A 13,931-nucleotide genomic window follows, 5' to 3' on the forward strand; every position below is an offset into this window, starting at 1 on the left:
ATGATTTAAATAAAATTAATATTCATAAAAAAAATAATTTTTTTAAATAACCTCTAAATCAAAAAGTCTACATCATTAAAAGCCTAAATAAAAGTGCTTTCCACTAAACACATATATTAAACAAATTAATCTTATCCGAAACTCTTATTATTGATGTTGTATATTCCACTGTAAATCTTAATCAAGAACTTGCTGTTTTATTTCCTTTTCTAATCTATAATCTAGGTATATAATAGGGTTCCATCCTCATAGTTATCATGCAATGCCCCGTACCATTCAAACAAATAGTAATTACAATTGTATGGACTCATCGTCACGTCAACAAATATGGCTATAAAAATTGAAACGATGGTAAATTTCTTGTAGAAGGCGGGGCCATCCTTCCTTGAGGTGGATGGCATTGGCAGTATTCATGGTTCTGGTTTTCATTGAATCCAAAGCGAGAAAATTTACGAGCTTTGAATCTTCCCCAATGTCCACCTTGGCAGACGAAAAGTACTTCATACGTGTCAGCTAAATTTTAGGTATAAAAAGAAAGGAGTAGACAAAGTACCGGGCAAGGTAATGGAGGAGATGCGTTAACCCTAGGCCGTGCCGATTGACTGGTGAAATGATAAGCACAGCAGAGGATCAACACAGGAGCGCAAATTCCATATCATGTATGTAAATTTGTTGCCTGATATTATTGAATTGATTTTTTTGGTTTTTGGGTGGTGGTTTTGCTTTTCCCCAATTTGGGAGGGGAAATCCATGTATAATAACTTTTAGGGTTTCTGATGCAAATGGGAAAGGATTCGTTTTTAAAGATGGTTGCTCGAGGATTTTGAGATCAGTTTTGTGTTTCGGTTGTGGGGGGAGGGCTTGGTGGGAAAATGGGGGATTTGAGAAATTTAGGGCTGCATGAGAGTGCTGGTTCGGATACGGAAGATTTGTTGGTGACGAGTATGAATGCTCGTCAGTTGGAGAATTGTTTGGGTGCGGCTATTGTTTGGAGAGAGGTGGACGTGAGGGGTCAAGAAGCCAGGCAGGCGACCAATGTTGGGTTTCCTTATCAATGCTATTCGTCTCCTGATAATGATGATGAGTATCCCTTGCTAATTCATACAAGACACACTTTGGATGGTTATGGGAGCTATCAGGAGCCCTTTGTGAACGGTTCTTCATTCTACCACCAGCCGGCTGTTGAGGTCAGTGGTGGAGAGGTTTTGAAATTTCAACCGGGTGTTAAAGAGTTTGGTCTGAATGTGGATTCTGATATTTTTGAGTCGTCCCTGAGCAATGATGGTAGAGAGGATGAAGTTTGTGATGGAAGAAGTCCAGAAAAGAATGGGATTCCTGTAGAATGCCCGGGTGAGGAAATTAGTGAGGACAGCAAATGTGGGAAGATAAGTGGCGAGAAATATGGGAGTCTTAAAGAATGCCCAAATGATCAGATGGCAAATGCAGCAAGTTTAGAAGATATTGAAATTCGGGGTGAATGCAAAAATGATATTGCTAGTGAAATTCACAAGGACTACCTAAATGAGAAAGCTGTTGAGGATAATGTATGTTTTGAGACAAGTTCCGGGAAATATGACAGTCCCAAAGAATGCCCAAATTATCTGGTAGTTAATGCAGGGACTGTAGAAGTTAAATTTACAGAGGAATGTGCTAAAAAAACTGATAGAGAATGTGTTCCATGCAATGGAGAAATCTTTTTGCCTGCTCAAACAGAAGTTGGACAGGATTCTGATATGATCTGTACCGATACAGGAGAAATGGATGCCATTGCTTTGGAAACAAACGTTTACAATTCAGAGCAACAGGTTCCATTGGAAATATATGTTAAACCAAAGGGCCGAAAATCATCAAGGCGGAAGAAAGCTACTGGCTCTAGAAAACGTATATCCAGGAAAATTTCTTCTCAGAAGGTAGAAAGTATTGATCCCTCTGCGGATGGAACAGTTGATCTTTTAGATTCGAACAATTCAGAAGGGCAAGATGCATTAACAACTCCACAAATCGCCGCCATTGATACACCATTACAATCCAGCAGTGTAGTGTCTTCTACGGAAGAAACATATGATGGGACAAATGAAGTAGCTAAGAATCTTTTAGCAAATTCAAAAAATATTGACAGAGATACTGGACTTTATGCAAATAACAACTTTGCAGATGGAATCATTGGTAGAATCACTAGAAGCAGAGCTCATGGGAAGGTTTGCACGAGAACACTTATTCATGATTCTTTGTTAGACAAACGCAATCCGATATTTGCTAGTAAAATGACAGGCAAGCGTAGCGTGTTAGGTAAGACTATAAGATCCACTGCATGGGGGGGACTTGAAAACTTAAGGGAAGGAGTAGGACTAAAGAAAACAGAAATAGCATCGAAATCTGAACTATCATGTTTAGATACTGAATTTGGTGTAAGAAAAATTATTGGCGATGTAATCCACATTCAACAGGTGACAAAAAGAGGGTGTGGTGTAAGATGGCAAGGACCTGAGACAAATCTGGAACATCACCAATCAGACCATGTGAAATCTCCTACAGTTGGTAGGTGCAGAAATTTTACAAAAGAGAAGAATGATGAGCCAGAAAGAGAAGGTCTGCAGGGTTCGGGTTTTGTACTAGAATTCAGAGGATCAGATGAGGACATATTAAATGCTCGGCGAGGTGAATTGTCAAACTTCAACGAAGACATTCATTCTGGAGGAGAAACTTCGACAGAGAAGGACATAGGAGAGGAGCAAAAATGTTCAGGAATAGAGATAGATAGATGTTCTACTGATCAACCAAAATGCTATTTGCGACGTGAAGTTCCAAGGTCACTTGGATATGTGGAAAAAAAAAGTACATGTCATGGAGATTTGAGTGAGTTAGGTAGAACGAATATTGAGGTTGATGCTCCCCATGGAGATGGATGGCCTGCTGATGTTATTGACAGAGATCGAAGTTCTACTGATCAATTAAAATGTTATTTGCCACATGAAGCTACAGAATCTCTGAGAAAGGTAGAAGAGCACAATGCATCTCACGAACATTTGAATGAGTCATTTGAAACAAATATTGAGGCTGTTGTTCATCAGAATTATAGAGGGAAACCAAGAGGGGGTGGTGTAAAAAGACAGAAACCAAGAAGGATTATTGGTAGTGGGCAATCGCGGCAGACTAAATGTCTTGTAGATGATGGCAGTAAAAATTGTCAAAAAAAGAGTAATGAGAAGCAGCAAAAAGGTTTTCTTCAGGATCAGTGTTTTGTGATAGAATCCAGTGCATCAGAAGATCACATATTAAATGTTCAGGAAGGTGATTTTTTATGTTCTAGTAGAGATCTTCCTTATGGTGCAGGAATTGGAAGAGAAGAAAACACCAAACAGGAGCAAGAGTCTGTAGCATTTGAGAAAGATCGACTGTCTGATGTTTTAAAACCATCAGGGAGAGTTGAAGAAAAAAACAAAGGTGATGGACATTCGAATGAGTTATGTATAACAAACATTGAAGATGAGAAAGCCCAAAATAAACAATGGGGAAAGAGAGGGATTGGCATAGAAAGGCATCAACCTGGGAAAGTTTGGGACAACACGCAATTAGAGCATGTAAAATATCCTGTATTTGGTAGCGGTCGGCATGGCTCAAAAAGAAGGAATAATAGAGAGGGGAAAGTTGTCATTTACAATAGTGACTCTATAGTAGAGAACAGAGGATCAGATGAGAATGGATCAAGTGTGCAGGAAAGTGACTTTTTATGTTTTAATGGAGATCTTCATTCTGGAGGAGGAATTGGGGGTCAGAAGATTATTGATGAGGAACATGACTGTCTGAAATCTGAAAGAGATCAATGTCCAATAGATAAGTCAAAATGGCATTTGCCTTGTGATTCTCCAAAATCATCAATAAAAGTAGAAGAAAAAAATTTGACCCAAAGACATTCTAGTGAAGAGACAATCTGCACATTTATAAATGAAGCTAAATCCCATGATAGCAGCTCAATTAAAATGGATGCATCTCAGGAAGTTTGCGAAGAGAGTACCCATCATATTTGTGATGTGCGCCAAAAAAAAAAAATTGTTAGTTGTGAACAACTAGCTGCGATCTCTGTGCAGGTTGGCAGTAGTTTAAAACAACCCGAAGAGTGTAGAACAAATACACAGGCCATTGTTGGAACTGTTCTCGAGATGGAGAAGAGTGATGCTAATATGGGATTGGAACCTGCATTTGCTCAGGGTGTTCCTGTTTCTTTGCGGAATTTACAGTACCGCAAATATATTGAGCAAGAAAATGCGTTACTTGATATTAAAGAAGGGTCACTTGAGCCAAGCACTGTGATGTTGCAGGATGAAACAAGAAGCTATCATAATGAAATAGTGACAACAAATATAGATTTGAAGGGGTGTGGATTATCAGGGATGAGAATGGAAGTTGCAGATCCTCTTACAACAGAACACAGGGATAATGATTTGCATGATACAGTTTCAGCAACATCACATGGCAACATAACAAAAACATTTGCAAAGCAGGAACCAGGTAAAAGGAAAGGAAATGTAAAAGAGAAATTTAAAAGTAAGCCAAGATTGTCCACAACAGGTTTGGGAGTTGCAGAAGTAACGCTTGGAGGTTTAAATCTAAGTCAGGATGAACAAACTGTGAGGAAAGTGACAAAAAGCAGATGTAAGAAGACAGTGATAAGGGCTAGGACCCAAGGCAGGAAATCCAATTTGAAAAATCGAAGGAGTCTTTTGTATCGTGATGGTAATGATCAGGTGGTAGTTGATGAGGGTGTGCTCCCCAGAGAAGCAGAGAGAAATTCTAATTGTGAGATACAGGAAACTTTCAACGGTGAGGGGATGCAAACATGCGTTAGAGAAGAGTCCATTGTGAGTGCAAAAATAGAAACATTAGCACCTCGTGGTAAAGGCCAAGAGAGGAAAAATCTAAAAAATTGCAGAAGAGGCAACATAAAAACAGAATCCATGTGTAGTAGTGTAATGTGTGAGAGCAAGAGAAAAGCTACCAGACAAACAAATAACAATAGTGAGAAAAAACTGTTACGTGGTAAGAGCAGACAAGTTTGTAATGGATTGCAGAGTTCGACAAAAAGTAATGGTAAACCTGGTAAAGGTTTGGATAGCTTGTTGAGTAAGAATGGTTTCAGCAATCAGGAAACATCACAGGGCAAGGCAGTCAGTGCGGACTTAAGTGGAATGAAGGGTCAATCAGATTCTTGCACTGATGCTGCCTCATCTCTGAAGCTAGCAGACACCTCAACAAATGAAGAAGACAAACATGGATTTTCAAGTTGCAATCATGATTCTGAAGATAAAAATGCCATAGAAACTTATTTCCCTGAGAGACAAGGGATAGCAGGATGCAACAATGAAGCAGCTGGAGAGGATGTTTCGAGTAATGTTAATAAGGGAGAAGCAAACAGAACTTTAAATATGATAAAATATGATGGGAGTGTAGAGAGAGGCTGTGGATCACCAAGAGTGGGATGGGTGGCATGTGATGATTGTCAGAAGTGGCGCTGCATAGCTGTGGAGCTTATTGATGCTATTCGCGAAACCAATTGTAAATGGTAACTTTCAATTTCTCTCTTGAAGTTGATAATATAATAATCCTTCTGAGATAAATGTTATGTTGGTATGTTGATAAGTGAGAAAAAATGCATGGGCCCACAAGTGTGTGTCTACATGTCTATTTGTATATCTACAGATTCCTGTGGAACTTGTTGCCTGTAGTGGCCATCCACTGCTAACAAACAAATCCAGACTATACTCAAATGAAACAGCAATATTCTTTTTGCTGTTAAGCAATGCATATTTGATTAATTAGGCTATTAGTGAGTTCATAAACAGAAACAGTTTCCTTTGAATATATTCCATCGATTCATTTCCTTGCATTACACCTCATTTACACTCAATTCTTTCCTTCATCCATCTTTAGATTACAAATGAGAGTGTGTGTCTTCGGGATATGTTGGACTTATTGCAAATTCATCAAAAGGGATTGGTGGCGATGTCTTGTGCTGATTGCCAACAATCCTTGGTGCTAACATGTTCTGAACAAAAACATTGTTAAGATCTTCCCTAGTTTCCAACATCACAATTCATTGGCATATCATGCATGGACTATACAAAGGAGAGCATTCTTGAATCCCTTTGCCAATCCCATTTCAAGATACACTGGCACAAGGGCAAGCCAACACAAGAACACCTTGATATCAAGACTGTTTTATCTTTTTTCCAACTTTAATATTGGAAAAGAGTGCCATTAGGACGGCTTTTGTCAGAACTGTATCCAGTCCTCAAGCACAAGTCCATGTCGGAATGGTGTCATCATTGCAACAAGCCAGCCCACTGGTGCAAAAGCCGTTGCAAATAAATTTGTTCACTTGCCAATCAGGCATTGATATAACAAGCATTGTGCCAAGGCTGATCCTTTGATAATTGATATTAATCCTATGATGCATTGCAATGCATAGGCCTGCACTAGTAGTGCGTGCAAGCAGACAATAAAACAACAGCCATTTTAGTTCATCTCCGCTTCATAATGATTTCCTTTCCAATGGACACCAACTCTCACCAAGGCTTAGGAAACAAGTTTGCAAGCCAAATAATGACTTCTGCATCAATACTGAGCATAACACCCAACTTCTCAAACCTAAGATACCGATTCTTAGCAAAAATCTCTGGGTCTGGGTTCTGATTCTGCCCTGGTCCTGGTTGGAGCCTGATTCCGCTTGGGTTCCTCCCGGGTCCTTCCCAGGTGGCTGGGTCCTCTGTGGGTCCTGCCACGAAGGACCCAGCCAGCTGGGAAGGACACAGGAGGAATCCACGGGGGACCCAGACGGACCTGGGACAACCAAGGCTTGTAATTTGAATTTTTATTGTGTCATGACATTTTCACATTTTGAAACTTGAATCAGTTGAAACTTGAGTATTATCTTTTTTGCAAATCATGAATATGATATTAGTTATTACTTATTACATTTATGATATATGTATTATGAATATTTATTGGCATTGGCAATTATGGATTTATGATTTATGATTCATCATTTATGTATGGAAACTCACATTGTATATTTGTATGGATTGTATCATTGTAATAATCAATAATGGTAGTGATAGTTTATATATATATATATATCTGTGTGTGTGTGTGTGTGGACGTACCCGTACCCAAGGATTTATTATTATTTTTTTGCCGAATTTGTATCCGATTCCGTATCCGTATCCGTACCCACATTGGTAACTTAGTCTCAAACAAAAGGGCAGCAGGAAATCTTGTGTGAAAATTGACATCAGATTGATGCTTTCCATGTTGAGGTCATTTAAAGTCATGTATCCAAAGTTCTAACATGACATATCTGCCTCGATGCCAATGCACGAAACCATTGATTACGATTATGAATGATTGAAATCATTCGCTTCCTAAGTGTTATTTTTGTGCAATCACCATTTACATAAAGTTGTGATTTTTCACCATAGCATTGGAAATGAAAAGTACATAAAGAAATTGAACAAAAAACACAAAAAGAAGGTGAACAACTGTAAATTGACCTCCATGATCTCAAGTTTACCTTACCTTTTAAAAACTCATTTGAGTAAACAACAGCAAATTTTTGACTTGTTTCCAAATCACCAATTCACAAGAGGACACGCTCTGGCTCAATTGTAGAGCATTGCTGTACTACTGCAAGATGACAATGTGCTTTTGCAATGACCTTCTCACTTCGTCTGTACTATATACACTTTTAAGGCCACTATCCACTCTACCTAGACTTTGCCAGATCATATGACCATTTTTAGACGAAGAATTAGATGTTTCACTATGCTTATTTATGGTTCAATCTTGTTAGATACAGTTATAAACACCTATTGGAGGAGGTGAAATTTTATAGACAATATGTGAGCTGTTGCCTTTTCCTTTTGGGCAGTGTGTTTCTTGTTTCTTGTTTCCAATTTTGAATATTAATTGGTTTGGCAAATGTCAAACATATTTGTTTGCATTTTTTTATTTTGGTCCATGCCAAGTCTATTACGTTTTCCAAATCTAGGGTGAACAATTTCACAACTGTTACACTGTTCAAGATGACCCTTTGATCCTTTTCAGCATCTAAACTTGCCAAGGTTCCTTGGAGATCTGGACATCGCAGGCCTTTATTTGGTATATTTGCTTCTTTGCATGTCACTCTCTCATCCTAAGTTAGGTGGGTCTTTTTATGGGTGGGTTCATTGATTTTCTTGGGATCCCATCTTTTGTATGCTGGTGTCAATGATTTTCGTGGTCATAGAAATATATGAATAGATTAGATGTCTATGAAGGATATCTTAGATGGATTAGTCCCGATTAAATGCTTTGTTTTCCTGCCAAATATATCGAATCATTTTTTGCTTAGGGTGACTTAGGACATCGTAGGCCTAGACTGGTTTATAGGGATGAATGGGCTGTAGTCCTAGACAGTTATCACATGCATATGTCTGCCTAGTTGTGGGTGGCCTTATGATACAGAGATTTGAATCGAGTCTCTATTCAGGAATGCTACACTTTACCATTACACCACAACCTTTGGTACTAAATTTATCAAGTAGGGCATGCTGGAAACCTTATTAACTAATTAATTATTAATAGTTGTGTCCTTGTATGAATATTCACACCCCTTATCCAACCAATATATATATATATTATGTTCAATTAGCAATTTAATCATAATATGCTTTCTATATATTGACAAATATGTAAAACACATGTATTTTCTTTGACATGCCCACTATTATATTCTAACTGTGAACTCGCTGTATTTTGAAAGTCATTTTATTATTACCTATATGGGAGCTCCATTCTAGTTCATACATATTTGCTAGTAAATCCTTTTGCATTCTTTGGTACACTTGGTGTTAAAACTTAAAAATGTATAATATTATTAATAATTCGACATTACCTTGATCTCTTTTCTATCACAGGCAGTGGATGAAATATCTTGTCTTATACATGTGCTAGTGAAACAGCTCATCTGTTGGGGGTTCTGCTTTTACAGGACTTGTCAGGATAATCCAAATAAAGAATTTGCTGATTGTTCTATACCTCAAGAAAAGTCAAATGCGGAAATCAATGCAGATTTGAATATATCAGATGTCTCTTGTGAAGAGGGAGATTGCACTGGAGCACCAGGGATATCAAAGTATTCGGCATCCATGCAAGCCCGAGGTAGAATGCAAGGTCATTGCCAACTTGTTTGTTGAATTTTTCTTTTTTTGTACGTAGTTTTTTGGACATGACTTACTGATGGTCAAGTCTTGTATCTTGCTATTTTGTAACAGATCCTCATCAAGCGTTTTGGACGCTTATCAAGCACAATAGGATTTTACATCGTAGCCGTAAAACTCAGGCAATTGATGAGGTCAGCTTGCTTGCATTTGAAGAATTTAGAATTTCCAGGCCTTTAAAAGATTAATTTCCTTTATTTCTTCTCATGTTTGGTGCATTGACAAAGGAATTCAAGGGTTCACTGTGCTCACTGATCATCTCCAAGGTACTCTCCCATTGGTTGAGCTATCTATGCATTGATGCATCTATCCATCCGTTATATATAGATAATAGGACTGATGACCAACATCATGTAAATAATGGATGGCTGGACCAGCCCCTTGATATCAAGAGACAATTAAAAGTAGAGTTGCCTTGGTTCACAACTATACTGTAGCTTAGACTTAATTTATTCTATTTTATGGTGGGGTAAACTTTGAACCCCACTTTGAGATAGGCAATAAGCAACCTGGTAACCATATTAGGGTTGGGTGCTGCTGTGATCGGACCACATTGTAGTAATTGGTTGGTCACCATATCGGGGTTGGGTATTGCTGCGTCCCAACAACACTGCAATAATTAGTTGGACCATCAAATACAACAACACACACCAACCGCCATTGGCAACATGGATGCACAACTTACAGACCGTGCCATGTCAGATACGTTCTGACAGCCATGAATGTGGCTTGGGATCGACAACAGTTGGTTATGGACTCCCTAATGCCCATGGAGGGCTCTCCCAACTGTCTTTCTTCTCAGTTCCCAAATCCTAAGCACCCAGATCTTAAGCTCCAATTTTTGATATCCACACTCAGTTAAGGCATTCACCATTGCTTCTCCTAATGCTGTTGGCTGTCTCTGTCTTCCCTTCCCTTTGCTCATTGTCTCCTTCCACTTCCCCCTTTTTAACATTCCTGGATCCTCCACTTACCTCTCTTCTCTTTCCCCATAGAATCCATTATTTTCTGTTTATTTCTCTCAACTATTATACATCTTCGTGCCACTTTCCAGAAACCACTTGTTTGTATTTAATTCTTTGTACAGTGTCCGTTGCCATCTGCAGCCATTATAACTAAAATCATCATTCTACAAACCTGTCACCCACATCCTTTTAATCATGACGTAGCTCTTTTCTCATTTGGTCAAATCACACCACCCTTTATCAGGTAATAGTTCTAGTATTATGATATTATTATTTTTATTAGAATTCTTTATTTGTTAATTCTTAACATTTCTCATTTCCCATTCCATTTCTTTACCATTTTCCTCCCCTTATATTTAAGAAGCTAAGTTGGAAAACCTTTATACTTTTCCTCATCCTGATGATAGATCACTGAGTTTGATTTGAAATTTTGATTCAAAAACATTTACATAGTTATTACCAGAAGCTCTTTCAGTTTTCGCTAATATGAACTGTGGAAATCGAATGTTTTTAATTTCTACGTTATAATAATTTAAAAAAATGGTTGGTGTGACAATTGATCACGTAGGTCCAATAACACATGACCTTACTGTTATTTTAGTACTTTCAAATTGAATAAAACTCAGAAAATCAGAATTAGTTTAAACTAGGTTAATTAATTTATTGTTTTCCAGATTTAAGCATAGTAAAGGAAATGAAATACAAAAGGACAAAGCACAGTTACCCTGGGAAAACCTCCTAGGAGGAAAAACCCAGCCAAAGAGATCCTCGGATCTGATTATAGATTATGGTAATGCAATTGTTACAACACTTATCTCAAGAACTTGTAGAAGTAGATGTTGCTGTCACAGAAAGAATGGCAGATTGCTTCAATGTCATGTGTGTGTTTGTTGCTGATAGCTTGCTCCTTCTTTTAACCCAGATTTACAGATCCTCAAGAACTTTGCACAATCTTAACTAAGCTCGCCTCCTTCTAATGATGTAATTCACGCCTCAACTTGAAGACTTTCTTCCTGAAGTTCGCATTCTCCAGACTTGTGTAGTTCGCATTCTCCAGACTTGTGTATTTCGCATGAAGTTAGTGCTGCTATATGATTGTTTGAGGTGAGAGTTGAATGCTTTATTTATATAAGGAGCGAACCCCTTTTAGCATGTCGGCTTTTGCAAAATAGAACCCTTTTAATTATTTAATTTACTAATTGCTTAATGCGAAGTTAGGATAGGTCCTATCATGAGGCGTGAATGTTTTAGTGTAGCGTGGAGGTGAGATGTGGAGGTTTAGGGCCCAGCCCTTATGCGTTGGAGGTTTAGGGCCCAACCCTAATTACAAACAACACTTACAAAACTATGATTAATTCAAAAGTTAAATTGAGGCAATAGGAAAAGTACATGCATAACATTCCTTTATTAAGGAACTGCTATATTAACAGTTATATACAATGACAGCAGGCCATGTGATGATTGACCCTGCCGTCAGTCTTGATCAAATGTTTTTGTTATCTGCTACTCCTACTAATTGTGAAATGCAGTGAAATATATTATTTAGGGTTTTCATCATACGTTCCATGATAAAAAAGTTAACAAAATGCACTGAAATTTTCATCCGCCAGTGGAATTGTAGCAAAAATGCTTTGTATTGTTGGAATAAAAAAGGTACGCTCATTGATTGCTCTAAACAAATCCACCTCAAAAAGTGTGGACTTTACCCAATTCCACAGGCGTTTCTGTACTCAAATCTGATTTGGAAATGCATCATACGTGGGTATGCAAGGATTTACTGATTATTCAGTAATGTAGGTTAGGGGCATAACATGGGCTCCTTGTTGAGATTGACATCAACTTTATGTACTTAGGTGACAGCTGCGGATGTGGCTGATGTGACCTAGTGATATTATGCACAACATAGAAACAATACCTGGGAAAATCCTATTATTAACTGTGCCTTTGCTGATTTGAACCAAGAGCATGGTTTATTCTTGAAAAATTGCAGGTAATTAAGAAATCCAAGAAGCGCCTGTGGCTTATTCAATAACCCATAAATAAATCACATGTTATTGAATAGCCTATGTTTTTCTCTGGTTTGTAAAAAATTGCCAGCCTTAATATCAAACAATTTTAAAGCACAGATAAACAAGAGAATCTGCTGATGAAGGTTTTTGAACTATTTTCAACATCAGAAAATTAGGGCACATACCAGTCATTGCTGCATTTAACTTTCAATGTTCCTTCTTGTTGGAAGACGTAATTTCTCCCGCCCAATTGTAAACATTAAATGAGAAAGACAAGACTATTTTGGGCATGTTGGCCTAATGAGGCATCATGTAAAGTCTGTGTATCAGCTGTTCAGCTGATCATGTAAGGTAAATGCATTCTGGGCAGATGTAATGATTGTAATCAATGGACTAATGAGGAGTTAAAGTGCTGTAGCACTCAAATCAATTTGGTAAGAGATTCATGTTTGATGTGTTTATATTTTGTATCTTGAATTTGTGTTGATAATATCAGAGAAACGAGAATCGCCTGGACTCGCCCAAACTCGGTGAGTCCAGGTCTGAGTCATGCCTCCTGAGTCTGCAGAGCTCGGACTCGGACTCTGACTCGGCCGAGTCCAGGAGGCAAAATCGCCAGACTCGCCAAGTCGGTGAGTCCCGTGCCTGAAACTCGGCCACAATTTGCGTTTATGCTACAATTTGCATTTATGCTTATGTGATTGATGTATACTTGTGTATGTAATCAAATGAGCCGAGTTTGATGATGTTATTGTGTCTTTAAGGTGTATTCAATAAAGGGTGCATGAAACAAGTTTTAAATCTTTAAAAATCTCTAAATTTCTTGATTTCTTCACTTTCCCGAGTCCAGCCGAGTCTGATACCGAGTCACGAGTCCGAGTCCGAGTCCGAGTTGGCCTTGCCAAGTCCGAGTCCCGTTTCTTTGGTTGATATATGATATCCATCCACCACCATCAAAGTGATATCAGAGCACGGCTTAGAGACGTTGCAGAAGTTTGAGCCGGAGCAGGTTCATGAAGAGATCACAGGTGAGTGAAGTTGTAGAAGGAAACAAGATAGCAGATTTGATGTTCAAATGCATATGCCAGAGCTATTAGAGAGGAGAAAGGAATCGTTGTTAACCATGATACTGGGTTCGCCTGTTGCAAGGCCAGATCTGGGTTCGGATCACACTGGATCCAGGTAGTGGTCCAGTTTGCTTGCAAGTCCCGGTAGGGTTCTGCAGTTCGGCCAAAAAACGATTTTTACATACCGGCAGGGGCCTAATTTAAAATCAGAGTTGAATGTTATTAATAATTGAGGGTTTTTGTTGTACTTTGCTACAATAGCAGTTATAAACTTAGGTCATTTGGATATGTAATGGTTTCATAATTTATTAATTTATTGTTGTTATATATCTGCTAGTTGCATCTGCACTCACATATAATCAAACCCCCCAATTTTTTTTTTCTATTGGTGAACCCACAAATGAATCCAATCCTGAAAACTTTTTTTAGCTGAACCCACAAACCAGATCCACGAACCCGAACCAGGATTAGTAGCAGAACTGGCAACTTAGGTTGTTAAAATAGGAAATCACCCAAGACATCAAAGGAAACTGGTAGGATTGAAGGAGAAGAACAAGGCCATTGTTTTGAAGCTCACAGAAGTTGCTGTAAGGATGATTCGTGCAGTTAAAGGAGTTGCTGCAATTTGTTAATCGA

At 38.3% G+C, this 13,931-nt stretch overlaps 1 protein-coding gene across 2 annotated transcripts in view; it reads left to right on the forward strand.

Moving 5' to 3' along the window:
* The first annotated feature begins 255 nt into the window (after positions 1-255).
* Positions 256-13,931, forward strand: part of LOC131031069 (uncharacterized) — a 59,103-nt gene continuing 45,427 nt past the window's right edge. The window contains exons 1-4 of one of the 2 annotated variants that reach the window (XM_057962091.2): positions 256-659; positions 792-5,560; positions 9,026-9,207; positions 9,309-9,388. In XM_057962091.2, coding sequence (XP_057818074.2) covers positions 873-5,560; positions 9,026-9,207; positions 9,309-9,388 — 4,950 coding nt within the window. In that variant the 5' untranslated portion in view covers positions 256-659; positions 792-872. Of the gene's footprint in view, positions 5,561-9,025; positions 9,208-9,308; positions 9,389-13,931 lie in introns of both variants that reach the window. The other variant, XM_057962092.2, reaches the window with a different exon arrangement.

Source organism: Cryptomeria japonica, chromosome 5, assembly GCF_030272615.1.
Source record: "Cryptomeria japonica chromosome 5, Sugi_1.0, whole genome shotgun sequence".
NCBI classification, from domain to species: Eukaryota; Viridiplantae; Streptophyta; class Pinopsida; order Cupressales; family Cupressaceae; genus Cryptomeria; species Cryptomeria japonica.